This window comes from Geotrypetes seraphini, chromosome 2 (assembly GCF_902459505.1).
Source record: "Geotrypetes seraphini chromosome 2, aGeoSer1.1, whole genome shotgun sequence".
Taxonomy (NCBI): domain Eukaryota; kingdom Metazoa; phylum Chordata; class Amphibia; order Gymnophiona; family Dermophiidae; genus Geotrypetes; species Geotrypetes seraphini.
In genome coordinates, this window is record NC_047085.1 from 335,202,050 (window position 1) to 335,220,792 (window position 18,743).

Consider the following 18,743-nt stretch of genomic DNA (forward strand, 5'->3'; position numbering starts at 1 on the left):
AATAAATTCACCGTAAAGTCATCGTCTAAAATGTAAATGTAACATGACTGAAAATGTATAATCTATTATGTAAATGTAACATTAACGAAATTGTTAACTTCGCTGTAAATGTACAGTCTCTTCATCTGTTAACCGCATAGAACTTCCATGGTAATGCGGTATACAAGAATAAAGTTATTATTATTATTATTATTATTATACTGTTGTCATTATAGCATTGTTTTGTATCTTCACTAACACATCAAGAAACGAAATCTCCACCTTACTGTACATGTGGGTAAATTTCACCTTCTGAAACAGCAGAGCTACTGCAGCATATTTGCAACCTGTCCTTGAGAACAGGGGTAATCCCGGGGGACTGGAAGATAGCGAATGTTACACCGATCTTCAAAAAAGGATCGAGAGGCGACCCAGGAAACTACAGACCGGTGAGCTTAACCTCTGTTCCGGGGAAGATGACCGAATCACTGATCAGGGAAGGTATCAATGAGCACATAGAAAAAAATAATCTGATGAGATCGAGCCAGCATGGTTTCTGTAAAGGCCGATCATGCCAGACAAATCTACTGCATTTCTTTGAGGGGATAAGTAAGCAATTGGACCAAGGTGACCCAGTAGACATTATATATCTAGATTTCCAAAAAGCCTTCGACAAGGTGCCCCATGAGCGCTTACTGAAGAAACTGTGGAGTCACGGGGTGGAAGGGGACGTGCACAGATGGATCAAAAATTGGCTGGCGGACAGGAAACAAAGGGTAGGAGTAAAGGGGCACTACTCTGACTGGATAGGGGTCACAAGTGGTGTTCCGAAAGGGTCAGTGCTGGGACCACTGCTGTTCAATATATTTATTAATGATCTAGAAACGGGGACAAAGTGCGAAGTTATCAAGTTCGCGGATGACACAAAACTCTCCAGCAGGGTCAGAACTGTTGAGGAATGCAAAGAACTGCAGAGCGACCTGAACAAACTGAGTGAGTGGGCAAAAAAATGGCAGATGAGCTTCAATGTGGAGAAATGTAAGGTCTTGCACATAGGGAAGGGGAACTCCATGTACAGCTACGCGATGGGAGGGAGGGTACTCGGGGAAGGCAGCCAAGAAAAAGATCTGGGGGTATTGGTGGATAACACAATGAAGCCGGTGGCACAATGTGCAGCGGCCTCAAAAAAAGCGAACAGAATGTTGAGCATTATCAAGAAAGGTATCGCTACCAGAACGAAGGAAGTTATCCTACCACTGTATCGAGCAATGGTGCGCCCACATCTGGAATACTGCGTCCAATACTGGTCGCCATACCTCAAGAAGGACATGGCAATACTCGAGAGGGTCCCTGCAGAGTATTAAATTCTATCCTGTTTTAATATATAAATTGCATCCTTCTCATCTTTCGTCAGATTATATCTGAATTTATTTATCTTCTTTTCTTTTTCTGCAATTTCTTTTGAAACCAGTTGATAGAAAGTTTCAAGAATGGAATCCTTAGGTCCTGAAGGGATCCATGTAGATTTTGGTATAACATTGGAACTTGTTCCTGTATCCTCCTTATTCTCTTTTTGTCCAAAAAACAGTTTAATTTTCTTTAATAAGACATTAACTATTTTTTCTGTGGCCCTCCAGGTACCCTATTTTTTCTGCGGCACTCACAGTTAAAGTTTAACATCTTTCCTTTCTCAAAACTGATACATTTCAATCACTATATTGAAAATAAAATCATTTTCCCTACCTTTGTTGTCTGGTGACTTTATTTTTCTGTGCTTTTAACTATGTTTCCAGGGCCTTGTCCTTTGACTGTTTTTCTCTCTGTCTTCACTTTCTGCCTTGCATCCATCTTTGGCATTAACTTAACATTCAATTTTTCTATTTTTCCATGTCTTACCTTCCCTTCCTATCTCTCTCTCTCCTTCCCTCTCTATTTCCATGGTCTGCCATCTCTCTCCTTCCCCTCCAGTGTAACATTTCTCTTTTCCTTCCTCCTTTCTGCTGAGTGAACTGATACATTTTAGACCTTGCTTAATGCTTGTTTATAAGTGGAGTTTTTTGCCATATAAAGATGAACTGAGGCTTTTTCTCTACTTTTTTTCATTTCTTTTTTTCTTGTTTTTTTGTGTTAAGTGAATGAGTGGGTCTTTGTATGAGTGCAGTGGGTAAACCTGGTAGTGTCTAGGTAGGTCCCTCCTATGGTTTCCAATAGGGCTTCTCCCCCTTCCCCAAATAAGTCACAAGTGGGAAGTTTGATTTTTTTTTTTTCTGTGTCTGCTGCTTCACTGGAGGAGTTGGAGAAACGAAAGCTGCCGCAGAATCTCACGGACAACCTGACGGCAGTCCAGATGTTTCACAAAGAGGAATTACTCTCCTTAATTGTTAAGGCCCTGGAAATGCTCAATGTTGATTCTCCAGAGACTCCTTCTCAGTTGGCAGTGAACTCCAAGATGGCAAGCACTAAGAGACCATTGAGAGCCTTCCCCTTGCTTAATATGAGGGAAGAGTTAATTTGAGTGCAATGGTCTGCCCCAGACTCTGGTCTTTGGGTAGCAAGGGCCATGGCCTGACTTTATCCCCTTTTCTCCAAGGAGTTGGAGAAGTTGAGATGGCCCAAGATGGATTCGCTGATGGTTGCAGTCACCAAGAAGACCACACTACCTGTTGAGGGAGGCATCACCATGAAGGATATCCAGGATAGGAAACTTCAGTCCCCCTGAAGCTCTCCTTTGATGTGGCATCCCTGTTTCTGCAGGCTATGACTTGCAGTTTGTATGTTGCTAGAGCATGCCTCGGTTGGGTAGAGCAGGCAACAAATTCCCTGTGGACTCGTAGACCTCTCAATTGGCTCCTTTTCTCGACATTGAATCAAGCTTCGCCTATTTGGAAGATTCCCTCTACGATATGGTTCATGCATAAGCTAAGTAGATGGCTTTGGCAGTAACAGCATTACGTCTATTTTGGCTGCAGCCCTGGGCCACAGATGGGCCTCTACACAGTGCTTGATTAAGCTGACTTTCTGAGAAAAACTTCTCTTCTGAGAGGATTTGTAGAAGCTTGTCAAGGATGTGGGCAACACAATGCCACAGCCCTGAGGATCATCCTCGGGGATCACCATAGCAGTCTCAGTCATGGAATTCTTGCAAACCTTTTTTTTAACTCAGCTTTGCCAACTGCTTTTACAACATCCTACAGCAACTAGTTCTAGCGTTTAACTATGTGTTGAATGAAAAAAAAATATTTTATCCAATTTGTTTTAAATATACTACTAAGTAATTTCAGTGTGTCCTCCAGTCTGCGTACTTTTTGAAAGAGTAAACAATCAATTGACTTTTAAATAATTCTCCTCCACTCAGGATTTTATAGACCTCTATCATATCCTACCTCATCAATCTCTTCTGCAAGCTGGGGAGCCTCAACTTCTTTAGTTCCATCTCCTTAAACATTCTAATTGCTCTTCTTTGCACCTTTTCTAATTCCACTATATCTATTTTGAGATGCAGTAATCAGAATTGCACACAATACTTTAGGTGAGGTCACACCATGGAGCAATACAGAGGCATTATAATATTCTTTATTTTGTTTTCCATTACCTTAACATTCGGTTTGTTTTCTCTTTTTATAACTATTTCTCCTCTGACTATCTCTCCAAGCCACCTCCATATCTCATGCCACCCCTCTATCTGCATTTCAAAATCTCTTGTACCATCTATTTTCACTTTCCTGCTTCTCCCCACCCTATCTCTGAGTCCCTATACTCATTTTTCTTCCAGTCTGGTTCCCTCCTTTCAACCTTCTGTAACCCCTCTCTGTGTGGGGGAGGAGAAGAGGGAAATAAAAGTTGTTTAAAGTTGGCTGGGGCAGAAGACGGAAGGAATCCCTCCTGTCCCAGCCCACTGCTGGCCCCCTAGGGATTTAAAAGGTACATGGAGGGAGGGGGGTTGTAGAATGGAGATAAAAATTGTTAAAGTTAGCTGGGGCAGGAGACAGGAAGGATCCGTCCTGTCCCAGCCCACCTCTGGACCACCATGTCTTACAGCAGGCCTGGTGGAAGCCTGTAAGACATCGGGAGGGAGGGGGGACAGGGTACAGAACCGGGCAGGGTAGGAATGGGGCTTGGTGCAGAGACCAGCAGGGGAGGGAAGGAGCTGGATGTAGAGCCTGGCAGAGCCGGAAGGGGGAACAGGGTGCACAGCCTGGCAGGGCTGGGAGGGATGGGGGAGGCTGGGTACAGAGCCTGGCAGGGCAGGGCACCGCAAATGAATATTAACCTACACCCCACACATACACGCACGGTTTATATTCGAGTCAACCTTTTTTCCTCCTTTAGGGGGGGGAACCGGTTACCTCGGTTTATATTTGGGTCAGTTTATATTCAAGTATATACGGTACTTTCTTAAATAGATGTGCAAAATAAGTCAGGAAGCTTGTTCATAGTAAATAGCAGCAGGTGCCAATGTGAGTATGTCATTTTCATGGGGTAATTTTGAAAGGAACATTACCTGCCAACTAGTGCAATTTATGCCCACACCTGCCCCACGAGTTACACAGCCTGTTATAAAATTACTTATTCGGGGAGGGGGGAGGGGGTTGAAAAGTGTTTAAAAAAAAGGCAACAGATCCACCAAATGTAGACTATAGCGCATTAAGCAGCAACTTTAAAACGATAGCAGGCACTGGAAAGTGCTGTGTTGTCCGTGGCAGTGTTCATTGCTGCCCTGCCGTGGCGCATGCTGAGGCAAAGGTAACATCAGCATCCATATCATTGGCGCTGCTTGTTCGTGTCGCTGCCTCACTACATGTTGTTTGGTCTAACGATATACAAGCCTAGAAACAAATTTCCCAGCAGTAGTATCCTTGTATAGACTGAATAAAGGTTATTTTCTACAGGGAGGTATCTTATAAGAGAAAACAGTAGGGGAGGCCATGGAAGTGAGAGGATCCTATGGAGCTTTTTGTATTTAACAACAATCAATGGGTTTTATGGAAAATCATTCAGCAAAATGTGAGCTGCCAGCTTCCTACCCCATACTGATATTATTTATAACCTTAGTCTTAAACTGCAGGAAAAGAACACTTCTGTTCTATGGGGAATACATTAAAAATATAAAGAGTGGATAAAAAGACAGAGCATTTCATGGATCACCAGGAACAAAATCCACTTAATTGAGCTCAGAGTTGGTTCCATGGTTTGTGCTGATGCAGGAGGACTAAAAAGCATTGCCCAAGAGGAAAAAAGCTCTTTCCTAAGTGTGTTTGTTACCTCATGCATAAGTATGGGGTTATTGTAGCATATACTATTGGATACGGAGGATTTATTTCACCCAGGGTCTTCTTTAGTGCTGTATACAGCAAGGTTTTTTGGGCTTTTTTGCATCATGTTTTAAAAAAGGTTTGGACAGTTTTCTGGAGGAAAATTTCGTAGTCTGTTATTGAGACAGACATGGGGGAAGCCACTGCTGGCCCTGGATCGGTAGCATGGAGTGTTGCTAATATTTTGGGGTTTTTTGCCAGGTACTTGTGACCTGAATTGACCACCGTGAAGATGAGATACTGGGCCAAATAGACCATTGGTCTGGCCCAGTAAGGCTATTCTTATGTTCTAATCTACTTTTATGCATTTTCTTCCAATTTAATCATAAAATAATCTATGGCATTCATTAAATTTTGCTCATAATCACTACAATAAACTGTTCTTTTATCCTTTACATCTCACTGATGTGATATAAACATCATAATATTCAGTGTCTTCATACACTAGGGCTGTATTTGGAGATAACCATTTGTAAAGATAATTTCTATGAGAACTAGCAAAACCAGCTCTTTGAGAGTATTCTGACTTGACAGGTAGAATAATTTGATTTAATTGGCCATCAGAAATCCAACGCACAGTTGTAAAGGAAAAAAAATGTGGCTCAGAAATAAACCTATCCCCATCCCCTCCCCCAATTCTATAACCACCCAAATTCTCTATATGGCACCTAAAGTTGTGCCCGTACATCAATGTGCATAGCCAACGTACATGCACAACTTAATTAATTAAAAGGCGTAATTGGTGCCAATTATTGGCCATTAATACCTCATAATTGGAGTTAATTGAAAGTTACACGTACAACTTGGTAGGCATGGCAGGAGAGTAGATTGTGGGTGTGCCTAAAAGTTATGGCACGTACAGGCACTAACCGTGAGTGTGTTTAACTTTTTACAGACCCGCATTTAGTGCCGTTCTAGTCAGTGCCAATATTTTAGGCCCATATATAGAATCAGGCTCTTGGTGCCTAAAGTAGATGCTGATTATGCATGTATATTATAGAATATTATCACTTCTGCATCTATAATATGCACTGAAGGACATATCATTTCATTTATTGATGCCTGAATCCCATATTTTCCAATCAAGGTTCAATGTGGCTTACAATCAATGTCATATAAAATTACATCACACAGAATCAATTAAATTAACGTTCATTAAGGAAAAAGTTCTTAAATAAGAATATTTTCAGCATAGTACAAAACCTTAAATAATTTTCCTGACATCTAATTTTGAAAGGCAGTGAATCAGTGGTATAGTAGAAACATAGAAGCATAGAAAAATGACGGCAGATAAGGGCCATAGCCCATCAAGTCTGCCCACTTCACAGACCCACCCCCCTGAGTCTGCTCTCCTGGAGATCCCTCTCCTAATGACCCATCCTTAACTCCACCCTCTTAAGGATCCCACATGGGCATCCCATTTACCCTTAAAATCTGGCACGCTGTTGGCCTCGATTACCTGTATTGGAAGCTTATTCCAATGATCAACCACTCTTTCGGTGAAGAAATACTTTCTGGTGTCCCCATGAAATTTCCTGCCCCTGAGTTTAAGCGGATGCCCTCTTGTGGCTGAGGGTCCCTGGAGAAGGAAAATATCTTCTTCCACCTCGATACGTCAGGAGATGTATTTAAATGTCGCAATTATGTCTCCCCTCTCCCTACGTGAGGTGCCTGGGGTAATGGCGCCCCACAGCCCTCTTCTCTGCCCTTGCCCACCCCCCCACCACTTTGCCACATGCCTTCCCTTCCCCTTATACTTCTTTAACGCTTGACAGGTGCAAGCAGCATCTCCAACCTGCTGCCCATGCTGGCCTCGGCTCTCCCTCTAGCATCACTTCTGACCAGTTTTTAATTGGATTTTAATGGCACAACCAATTATCTTGTCACTTAATTTAGGCACCAGTAGGCTCAATCTAGGCGTCTGCCAGGGCCTAACTTTTGACAATTTTTTTCAGAATTCGGCCCTAAGTCATGCTTCTTCATGAAGAGCTATGACTCACAGATTTGTTTCTACATTTAGGTGAATGAATAACTGGGCACCTCCATTTGAATGCCCAGATACAGCGTAGGGAGCATATTTTCAATAACAGCATCTGTGTACACAAATTCCATTGTGGAATTTAAATTGTCAGAAACACACCTTACTTTAGGTGTGCCCACTTACACCACTTTAAATTTTCTAGGACCACCTGTACTGCATGAATGCTGGTGCCTTCCGATGTCCAAGGCACCTAGCACCTTCAAACGATGCACTCGATGTAATAGGATCATTTCAGGCACTGATCCACACAACTGATATGGGCAGTGTCTTAGTCCTGAGCACATTTTATGTACCCTCTGCTCTCACAAGCAGAAGAGGTCACTTAAAGACCAGAAACTGGTGTGAGAAGCTCTTTGATACAACTTCAGGGATGAGTATGGCTGGAGACTCCAACCTCAATATTCAACCTTGATCTACTACAGCATCAACACATACACTGACTGCATAGACGATGCAGGGCAGGGACTCAATATCTTCATCATCAGTGCTGCCTGCATCAAAGGAGCCTTATAAGAGAGCTAAGAAGCCCAAATATGCTTCCCCTACCAGACATGCATTGGCATCTTCTCAGGTGTCCACACCATCGACGCAATCCAAGTGTCGACACACAGAAAACCATTCACCATCCCTTCAGCTGGTGTCTCCTCATAAGCATGCCTTCCATCGAGGTCTTCAACATCTCGACACCCAGCACAACCTGTGGCTTCTATACCCTTGCCAATATCGGTACTGGCACCATTGCTCCAGGAGCAGCTTCAAGCATTACTCCAACAAGAGCTTGCTGAGCAACTGCAGTCACAGCCTGTATAGGCTCCTGCACCTACTTTACCAGCCTCAGTCCAATCCTATGATGTGTCCTGGCATTGCTCCAGACACCACTCCAGGAACCCTCAATGTAGAGCATCAGCACCTAGGAGGCACTCGATACATGTATCATCCTTCAGGGAGCATAGCATGCTTACTTCTCCTCAGCATTCTCGACTTTCATCTCCACTAAACACACTACTTCACAAACTTCCAGAAGAACTTACTTCGAGGAATCTGATCCTTCTCCACCTCCACATCGCAGATCTCTACCTAAAAAATTTATCTTTCACCAATTTTGTGAGATAAATTGGACATGCACACCCTATAAACATGGAGTCTGAGGTTGAGCCTCATGCATAGCTTATGGAAACCTTAGACTATGAGCAATGGCCTAAAGGCTGTATTAAAGTTCCACTCCATAAGCTTCTAAAAGAAGCACTCTTTAAGTACTGGGAGAGAACTCTAACCATTCCAGTGGCTCCTTGTAAAGTAGACTCTCTTTATAAAATATAGACTGGGTCAGCAAACGGGGGTGAGGATCGCAGCAGGAGAGATGCCGAGATCTACACCCCGAAGTGCCATGGTTCGGGGAGGTAGGTGATCGCATTTGCGGCAGGAGAGATGAGCCATCTCTCCTGCCGTGATAGTTGCGGGAGGGGGTAGGCAGGTTGCTGGGGCCACTGAGCTGATCGCGGCAGCCACGATCAGCTCAGTGGCCCCTTTTTCGGCACTTATACCTGTTTTGACTTGTCTAAGTCAAAACGTTTAAGTGCCAAACAGGCAACCTGCCTAAACCTTTGGTTATACCTACTGTACAGCTATGTCTAGGTTGGCCCACCTGCCGCCCCCTCCCATCCTTTTCCCACCTCTAAAAATGCCTCTTTTCGCTCTATGCATTTAGAGGCAGGGGAAAGGCCTAAGCTGGTTTTAGATACATCTGAAACCAGCTTGGGTTGTGGGTACTTGGACGATCAGGCTTTTTGATCGTCCAAGTACCATTTTGGCCACTTTTTAGACATTTTTTTGGGGCTCATAATCAAAACAAAAAAAAGTCTAAAAAGTGGCCAAAAGGAGACTGACAATATTTACACTCCATGAAAACACTCAAATGACCTGAATACAGTATATGCCAATATTCAGGTCATTTGAGTGTTTTCATGGAGTGTAAATGTTGTCAGTCTCCTTATAGAATTACCCCGTAAATAAATGAATAGCATATTCAATAAGGAAAATGTCATCTTCAGAAAGTTTAAAATGCAATCTAGGGAACTTGGACATGGATCAGCCCAATAGTGTGACTGGCTTATAAGACCAGGAAGGAGACATGCGAACTTCACACCAGCAAGATCGCGATCATTTTAGTTTCATAGCACAGAGGCAAAGCAAATGTTTTGCTTCCCATAAACATGACAGTGACTGGTATTTCATAGACTGCAGCAAAATATGTGATCACAGCTGTGCCTGTATTTTCCATAGGTCAGTGCTCCCTTGCCCTCATATGGAGGGGTTGAATACCACTGCACAGTCTCTCTATAGATATGCTTTTCCAATTTGGTTTGAAACCAGATTAGAATAATAAATGTAAGTCTGTTCACAATTTTGCCATCTTTTAACAGCAAAGTAATGGCTGCAGTTTCTTGTTTTTGAATAGTCAACTCAGTCATCCTCCATCTATTATTGGCTTTAGAATCCCTGACTGTATCAATGCTCCAAATTAGATTATTGACCATTTTCTCTAAAATATATGTGTATTAATAATAATAATAGTGTTTCTACATTGTAAACCTTGACTGCACAAATTATGCCTTTCGAAAAAATAGATTTTGCTTTCAGAACATTCCTAGAAGTCTGATCACTATTTATATTTCACCTCTGGGCATTTGGTATTCATGATTTGTTCCCCTCAATTGGTTCCAGGTGAAATGTTGCATTTCCTCTTTATGCATTTAGCAAAGTCACATTCAGAGTGCCTTCAGAATTCTCTACTTGATATGGCTCCATCCTATTTAACAGGACATCGGCTCAGACTGTTTCATTATGAAGCATTTCCCTGCCAAATTCATCTGTGTCCCTTTCAAAGCATCCAGCCATTTACACAGTGGTGTAGTAAGGAGAGCTGGGGGTGGAACGCCATGGGGGCACAGACATTTCTATGCCTCTGCCCACACCACACTTGCACCCCCTCCCCCCCCCCCCCCCTTACCTCTTTAAATCTTTGCCAGCGCGAGTGTTCTTCTCTGGCCTGCTGATCGCACCAGCCTGGTTCCCCTCTGAAATCACTTCTGGGTCATGGGGCCAGAAAGTGACATCAGAGAGAAAATCAACACCCGGCGCAGGCAGCAAGCCGGAGAAGCTGCTCGCGCTGGTGAAGATTCGGAGTTACAGGGTGGGGAAAAGAAGGGTGTAAGTGTGGTGTGGGGGCCAGAGACAAGGGCACGGGGGCGCCATTCGCTACACCAATGCATTTACAGATTTGCTTCTTCTGCCTAAGTGATCAGCAGCTCTAGGGGAATGTATGATAGATTATACTGTAATCTATGGCTTACACTGGAGAATTAGATTCCAATGTGTACAGGGAGTGGGGGGGAAACAGACAATGAGCTATACCTGTGTCATTAGGCATTTAAACTACAGAAAAAATGTAAAATCTAATTGATCCTTTACAGAGAAGGAAAACACTTATTTTTCTTTTGAGAAATAAAATGGAGTTCATTCTGTTGGCTGACAGAGAAGAAATTGAAACGGTGTCTTGTAGTTTCTAGATAATGCACAATATTTGTAAAATGGTAAGATTATACTGTTGCAAAAACTATGTGCGATGGCAGAATGCTACATACCCTTTACAGGAAATGATATCATTCCAGTAGAGTTGGCAGGAACCTCGCAATAAACCCAGCAGGCTGCCAGGGCTCCTACTGAGATGTTATGCCGAACTTCATTTTAAAGAGAATGGTCAATCTTGCAGAACCAGTGGTGTGAGTATTCAAGCTCATTAGAATTGGTCTAGTTCTGGGAACAGCGCATTCTAGCACCTCTATCTACACAAGAGGCCCAGTGGTGCGTGCGCATGCAGTTGTGATAATATATTGGACAAATGTCTAACAGCCATCTTTCCTACATGCTATTAAAAGGCTGTGGTCTTTTTTTCTTTTTTTTTTTTCAAGCATAGAAAAGCACAAAAAATTCAAAAAGTTTAAACCAAAAGAGCTTGCAACAGATTGGCCTAAATATCATTTCCTGTTTGGGGTTTTGTTCCCTCTAAGCTGAGCAGGTGTCCTCCAGCTGCATTGCTACCACTAGGGGGTGGAATATTTTCAGTCGCTAAGGACAGGTATGTTCCCTGGAGTCCTGCAGAACTTGCCTGTCCCTCACAATTGAAAAATGTGACAGTAAAACAGCACCCTCTATTGGTGAGACTGTGGGTGGAGGACTCCTGCAGTGTTCATGATATTTAAAAATTGTCTGAAAACAGCTATATTATCCACAGTTCAGCTAGCTATATATTTTCTCAGTGAGTGCATGTGTTTTCGAAATGTGTGCTTAGGTGTTGACATGTATAATCCTTTTGTGAAATGTCCTTTGCCAGTGAACTAGTCAGGCAGACAGGGAGTCCCACCCTGGCAGAGCATCAGTGTAAGACTCTTCTTTCTCAATTTTCCCTCAGACACACCATCTTGAGAAGCCACTTTTTCCTACCACAGGAAGCCCAAGAGAACACTATAGCTAGCAGTCTGACAGCCAAACTGAACCCTGGCCTTTTGTATCCTGCCAGGTTTGAAAAGCTGGACATCACTCCTAAAAGTGCCCAGAAGATAAAGCCGGTGCTTGAGCGGTGGATGGCCGAGGCTGAGGCCCGCCACCGAGCAGGTATGCAGAACCTGACAGAGTTTATCGGCAGCGAACCCTCCAAAAAGCGCAAGAGGCGCACATCCTTCACGCCCCAGGCGCTGGAGATCCTGAATGCACACTTTGAGAAGAACACGCACCCTTCAGGGCAAGAGATGACCGAAATCGCAGAGAAACTCAACTACGACCGAGAAGTGGTCAGAGTTTGGTTCTGCAATAAGAGGCAAGCCCTGAAGAACACAATTAAACGCTTAAAACAGCATGAGCCGTCTACGGCAATTCCCATGGAGCCAATAACGGACTCTCTGGAAGAAAACTCTTAAAAAAAAACAAAAAAACAAATCTCCAGCAAGACTGAACTCTGTGAAATTCCTGTTTCATTACCCCAGTAAGTAAAAAAACAAAAAACAAAAAACAAAAAAAAATGCTAGCTGGACAGAACTGATTCTAAGTGTCCAGGAGTTTTCCCAAATAAAATATACACAGCACATAGCGTGTTTGTGTGTGTGATAGCATTAGTTTTAATCCTCCAGTCCCCAAGAAAGCCAGTTTTCTAATGAACTTTACTAATGACGTAAACCAAATAACTACTTACTTTTTCTGTGTATTATAACAATGTGAACATTTAAAAAAAGCGAATACAAAAACAGAACAAAAAAAGACATAAAGAAACGTTTAATCTAGTCAAACAGAATACAAGTCTGCCACCTGGAGGAGCCACTGTAGCTTTTCAGGTTCCAAGTGCTGATTCAATCTGAATAACTATTAACCAAAGTCAGAAACATGGCATCGCAAACTTTAGCTTGTTAGTCATCACTTTTCTCAAGTGTAAGCTGTGTTATCAATTTTTACATTTTGTACTTTAGAAGAAAACAAAAAAAAACCAAAACTGTTCATTCTAATTTCCCATTGTGCCATGGTTGGTCACACACAGGATAAGAGAAAGCTGTATCAGTGGTCACAGTTTCATTTCTGTCATGCATGGTTTTCCAGTCTCCAAGTGGTCGTGTGCCAAAACTCTTTGGTGAGGTGAAGAGAGAAGCTCAAATTCGGGTTTTCCATTTTTTTAAAAAAACTTATTTTTGAATTTATTTTTAAACTTGTAACATTTATTTCTCAGACTTGTGTCTCTTTCTCCATAATCTTGCAAGTGAGTCAGAAGGGGGATGGTTATGAACAGGTCAAAGGAACACCAGAGCTGTTGGTACAACAGGTGTTTTCTCTGTTAGCGAGCTACAAACTAGGAGCATTCCAGGAAAACCTGTTTTGTAACTGCACATTTGACCAAGGCCTGTGGTCATGCTATGGTTCTTTCTGTGTGAAGTAAACATTTTTATTTTCCAAAACAAAAAAGTATTTTAGCCAAAGAAATTTTCTTGAGATTTTGGTACAGACATGAATTAACCAAACCAATGGACTCATCAGGACAACGTTAGGACTTCCGGATCTTTCCATACCACAGAACTTCTACTGCTCACTCGATCTGCATCATGTTTTGTGTCTGTACAGAGCACTAGGTTGGTGGGGATTTGTTGAATGTTTGTTTTTTTCCTTTCCCTTTTCATCTGCTATTCAAGTGCTATATTTTGTGGCTAGGTGGTATTTTATGTACATCTGATTAGGAGATAAATGACAAGATCTTGATAATCATATGAGAGGCGAGAAGAAAAGAGATGAGAACCAACATCTGCATATTACTGAAAGTACTAAAAGTTCACATGCAGGCAATTGGCAATCAAGAAGATGTTTGTTCTTTGATATTAGCAAGTTCATGTAACATGCCATTTGATAGCAATAGTGACAGGACAGAAACAAAAGAGGAAGCCAGAGGGGAGAGGTGGTGTTTTAGGCTTTGCATCTATAAGCCTGAATTAAGGCCTATTTTCAAAAGCGAACAACTGCTTCATTGGTTTCCTTGTCCTTCTATTTGTTTTTAATCTCCCCCCCCCCCCATGTACTTGCTAATTTGGTAGTTACCATAGGATATCTGAGTGCATCCCATGCGATACATAGAGAATGACACGGTGACAGAATTCATCACTATTCCCATCCCCGCAGGAAACCATCCCGTGTCATTCTGTAGTGTTTATCAGAGAATGACACGAGGACAAATTCCCTGCGGGATCTCATTTTCCCGTCCCATCCCCACAAGTTCTTTTCCTGTCTCTATCCCATTCCTGCAAGCTCCATCCTCATCTGCATAAGCCTCAAACACTTTAAAATCATAAGTGTTTGAGGCTTGTGCGGTTAAGGCAGAGCTTACAGGAATGGGGCAGGGACAGGGATAGCGACAAAACTTGTGGGGACGGGATGGGGAAATTGAGTTCCTGCAGGGACAAAGACAAATTTGTCCCCATGTCACTCTCTAGTCTTTCTCCACCTCAGTCCTTCTCCACCAGCATTCTTCAATGCAAGGCTTGAGGGTCAGTGGTTGTGCCCATTCATACTCTGATTCTTCCCTCTCTCCTTGAAGAATGACATGGGGATGGTTTCCCGCGGTTATCCACGGGGACAGGAACGGTGATGAATTCTGTCACCATGTCATTGCTTCACTGTTCCTTCGAATTGTGGTGCTTCTATATTGTGTTTTCAATCGCAAGGGACAAGTAGGTTCCCTGGATTCCTGCAGAGCTTGCTGTTCCATCATTACTGAAAATGTGGCAGTGAGACAGCACCCTCCACTGGCAGGAATGCAGGAGAACTCCCACTCAGCTCAGAGGAAAGAGTAGTACACACATTCTACCACTCACCACAGCTTAGTAAAAGGACCCCTTAGGGAACAAAACATCATACTTTTCCTTTGCATGTTTGGCAATCCATGCTTTTTTTTCTTTGTTTTTGTTTATTTATTCTATTTTATTTAATTTTGCTATATAAAAGCAGCCAGTTGTGTATTTTTTTGAAAATAGGGTTGTTGGTTCCTGGGTTATGAATTAGCTTTTCAAGTAATATTTCTGCTTTGGAGTTTTATCTGACTTTTAATACAAAGTTAAATAACTGTAAGAAAAACAGAGTGTGAGAAATCATTCTTCCCTCTTCCCTCTATCCCCCTTGGCTAAGCCTTAGATGCTGAGAAGAACACTGTTGACCCATAGAAACCTCTGAATACTTGTTGGTACTTTTACCTAGGCACTTACAAGTGGCCCATTCAACCATAAGTGTGCAAAACAAGCTTCAAGCTGTGGGTCTAAAGTTAGACAAAAATAAACCAGAAAATAAATGCAGCAAGAAATATACAGAATTCAGAAGAAATGGGCCTAAGGGTCTTCTATATCCATTCTGTGATTTTGGTTTGCTCCTATATGATCATGTTTACTAACACAATGTTACATATTTATGTCACGGCTACAAAGCATCTGGAAAATAGTTTTGCCCACCATCTTTTGCTGAATAATGTGGTACACTGACAAGTACGTGCAGGACGATGGCAGCCCGTCAATTGCACTAGTGTTAGGGTAAGGTTTAGATGAGGATTAAATCCTCATTTAAACCTTACCCTAACACTAGATACCAAGTGAATATTTTAAGTATAGTGGGGGGGGTTCCCCTCCCCTCAAAAAAGACAAAATGGTATCCGTGGCACCATTCTCCTGCGCGCACTTGTCGGGCCACAGAATAATATAGTTGACAAGAGCAACCAAAATGATGTTGTACTAGTATGTGAGCTTTTGAAACCCAACAGGCCATCCTCTTTCTTGTTCCTTCAAAAGATCTTCTCTAGGTCCAAGATGGCTACTAGAACTCTTCTACATTACAAGTTCTTCAGAAGAAATGCTCAATTTTCCCCATAGAACATTTTCCCAGAAAAAAGAGCTTTAGTTCACAATGATAGGAAATCTCCTATCTTTTTTAATGTTAAATGTGCTAGTTGCAATCACACAGAATAAAGTTTTAATTTAGAGGCTGATTTTAGATAGTAAATTGAGAGAGGAATATCAACCCATCTGGGATGTGGAGAATTCCCATAGTATTTAAAAAGAGGTTTTGCCACACACAGAGCATCGTGTAAAACAGGTGCAGGACTATGTAGTGAGAGCAATAATTTTGAAAAGCTATATTGGGGAGGGGGAAAGACCCAAGTAAGAACTGCTTACATGCAGGGGAGTAGCATTTTAAAATCAGTGCTCCCACATAGCCTGAACCAACTTCACTACTGTCTCATCTGACAGCAATCATTCTCCCAATTGGCCCAAGAGATATCTGATCCCCTACCCCAAGACATCTAAAAAAAAAATCCTACTCCCCCAAGACATCTGAAGACTTCAATACATTCCACAAACACAGCCAATTCTTCCCCAGAAAAAATGACCTCCTGACTCTCTCATCCCCAACCTTACCAAGGGACCCTGGTATCTAGCAGGAGTAGGAACTGTCACCAGTCACTCCTGCTATTACATCCTGGAGTTCAAGTATAGCCACCATGACCACTAGACCTAATATTACATTATTACCACTAGATTTCACCCTGGAAGTCTAACCCCTAGCGGTAGTACAATAAGACTAATGCTAGGGGTCACAGCAGACATATTTGAACCCAGACCTTTGAAGCAGGAGCAAATGAGAAACTTTTCCTGCTAAACAATAGGGACCCCCAGAAAGGCCAGGGATAAGACCAGGGGTGCGGGTTAGAGGGGTTGTGTATTTAATAGTGAGTCACCTGGGGGGGGTCTTCTTTCCAGGGGAGAACACCTGAAGAAATCAGCTGTGTTTTAAGGAGCAGGGAGACCTTTGCGTGCCTTGGGTAGGTGAGAGGATCAGATATCAGGCGGTGATTGGGGGCAGCAAAACCTCTGCATTGGCATCTATCTCTTTAGGTTGGCAGGAGACTGATTGCAACACTTAGATATTTTAACATCAATGTGGATTTCCCTTGTAAGATGAGAAATTTATATTGGTGTGTAAGGACTGCTCAGATCACTCATTCTCCCTGCCTCTACTACATCTCTTGCCATATAAATATGGTGACTATCACCACTCGTAAACAGCCCGCTTTCTTAAATGGCTTTTACAAGTGTATGTCAATCTACACATTTAAAAGTTGCTATTTACATGTGTGGATACTTCTAAAATTAGGGGTTCTTTTACTAAAGGATACTAAGTTTTGCCACTTAGGGGAAGATTCTCAAATGTTTGTGGTAAAATCTGATGGGCCGTTGTCGCAGCTACTACTGCAACGATTTCAAAAAGGCAAGTCATTCTTTAAAAAACTGCAAATGAGGTTCACAGAGGGTCACTAAATTTGCATGTGCCAATTGCTGGTGATAGCGATCAGCACATGTGCAGAATAAACCCACAAATTTAAAAAAAAAAAAAAAAAAAGAAGACCCCAAATCAAAGATAGAAACATAGAAAGATGACGGCAGAAAAGGGCTATAGCCCATCAAGTCTGCCCACTCAACTGACCCACCCCAATAAGTCTGAATGCTAATGACCTAGTTCCTTAACTCGACCTTCGTAGTGATCCCACGTAGATGTCCCATTTATTCTTGAAGTCAAGCACGCTGGTGGCCTCGACCACCTGCACCGGAAGCTTGTTCCAGTGATCCATAACTCTTTCCGTGAAGAAATACTTCCTAGTGTCACTACTAAATTTCTCCCCTCTAAGTTTAAGCAGATGCCCTCTTGTGGCCGAGGGTCCTTTGAGAAAAAGGATGTCATCTTCCACCTCGACACGTCCTGTGATGTATTTAAATGTCTTAATCATGTCTCCCCTCTCCTTACGTTCCTCCAGAGTGTAGAGCTGCAATCTGTTCAGTCTCTCTTCGTACGAGAGACCCTTGAGCCCCGAGATCATCCTAGTGGCCATCCGCTGAACCGACTCGACTCTAAGCACGTCTTTACGGTAATGTGGCCTCCAGAATTGCACACAATACTCCAGATGAGGTCTCACCATGGTCCTGTACAGTGGCATTATGACTTCTGGTTTCTGGCTGACGAAACTTCTATTGATACATCCCATCATTTGTCTTGCCTTGGATGAGGCCTTTTCTACCTGTTTGGCAGCCTTCATGTCTGCACTGATGATTACTCCCAAATCTCGTTCTGCTGAGGTCCTAGCCAATGTTTCTCCATTTAAGGTGTAAGTTCTGCATGGATTTCCGCTACCGAGGTGCATGACCTTACATTTCTTAGCATTGAAACCCAGCTGCCATGTTGAGGACCAGTTTTCCAACGCAAGAAGGTCCTGTGTCATATTATCCTGCAAACATCCTTCACTTACTATGTTGCATAGTTTGGCGTCATCGGCGAATAATGTTACCTTACCCTGCAGCCCTCGTGTCAAGTCCCTTATGAATATGTTAAAAAGGAATGGACCCAGGACCGAGCCCTGCGGCACCCCGCTGGTCACCTCCGATGTTTCAGAGAGGGCGCCGTTGACCACCACCCTCTGACGTCTATCACCAAGCCAATCCTTGACCCATGCAGTTATTGTTTCGCCCAACCCCATCGATTTTCATCTTGTTTAGAAGCCTGCGGTGTGGGACACTGTCAAAAGCCTTGCTGAAATCCAAGTACACTATGTCCAGAGACTCTCCCGAGTCTAGCTTTCCTGTTACCCAATCAAAGAAGCTGATGAGATTGGATTGGCATGACCTACCCTCAAATCAGCAGGAGGAATGTCCACTCCAGCCCCCGCCGACATCAAGCAACCCCCCCCCCAGCAGTGGGAGGATGCCCACTTACTCTTACCGCTGCCTTTAAGCAAATCCCCCCAATCCCCCCCTGGTAGTGGGAGGGATGCCCATTCCTTCCCCACG

General features: G+C 42.9%; 1 protein-coding gene across 1 annotated transcript in view; it reads left to right on the forward strand.

Annotated features, from left to right (window-relative positions):
• LOC117354891 (POU domain, class 6, transcription factor 2-like) overlaps positions 1-14,048 on the forward strand; it is a 225,168-nt gene extending 211,120 nt beyond the window's left edge. Inside the window, exon 11 of the mRNA XM_033932847.1 lies at positions 11,804-14,048. Coding sequence (XP_033788738.1) covers positions 11,804-12,308 — 505 coding nt within the window. The 3' untranslated portion in view covers positions 12,309-14,048. The remainder of the gene's footprint in view (positions 1-11,803) is intronic.
• Positions 14,049-18,743: the final 4,695 nt, after the last annotated feature.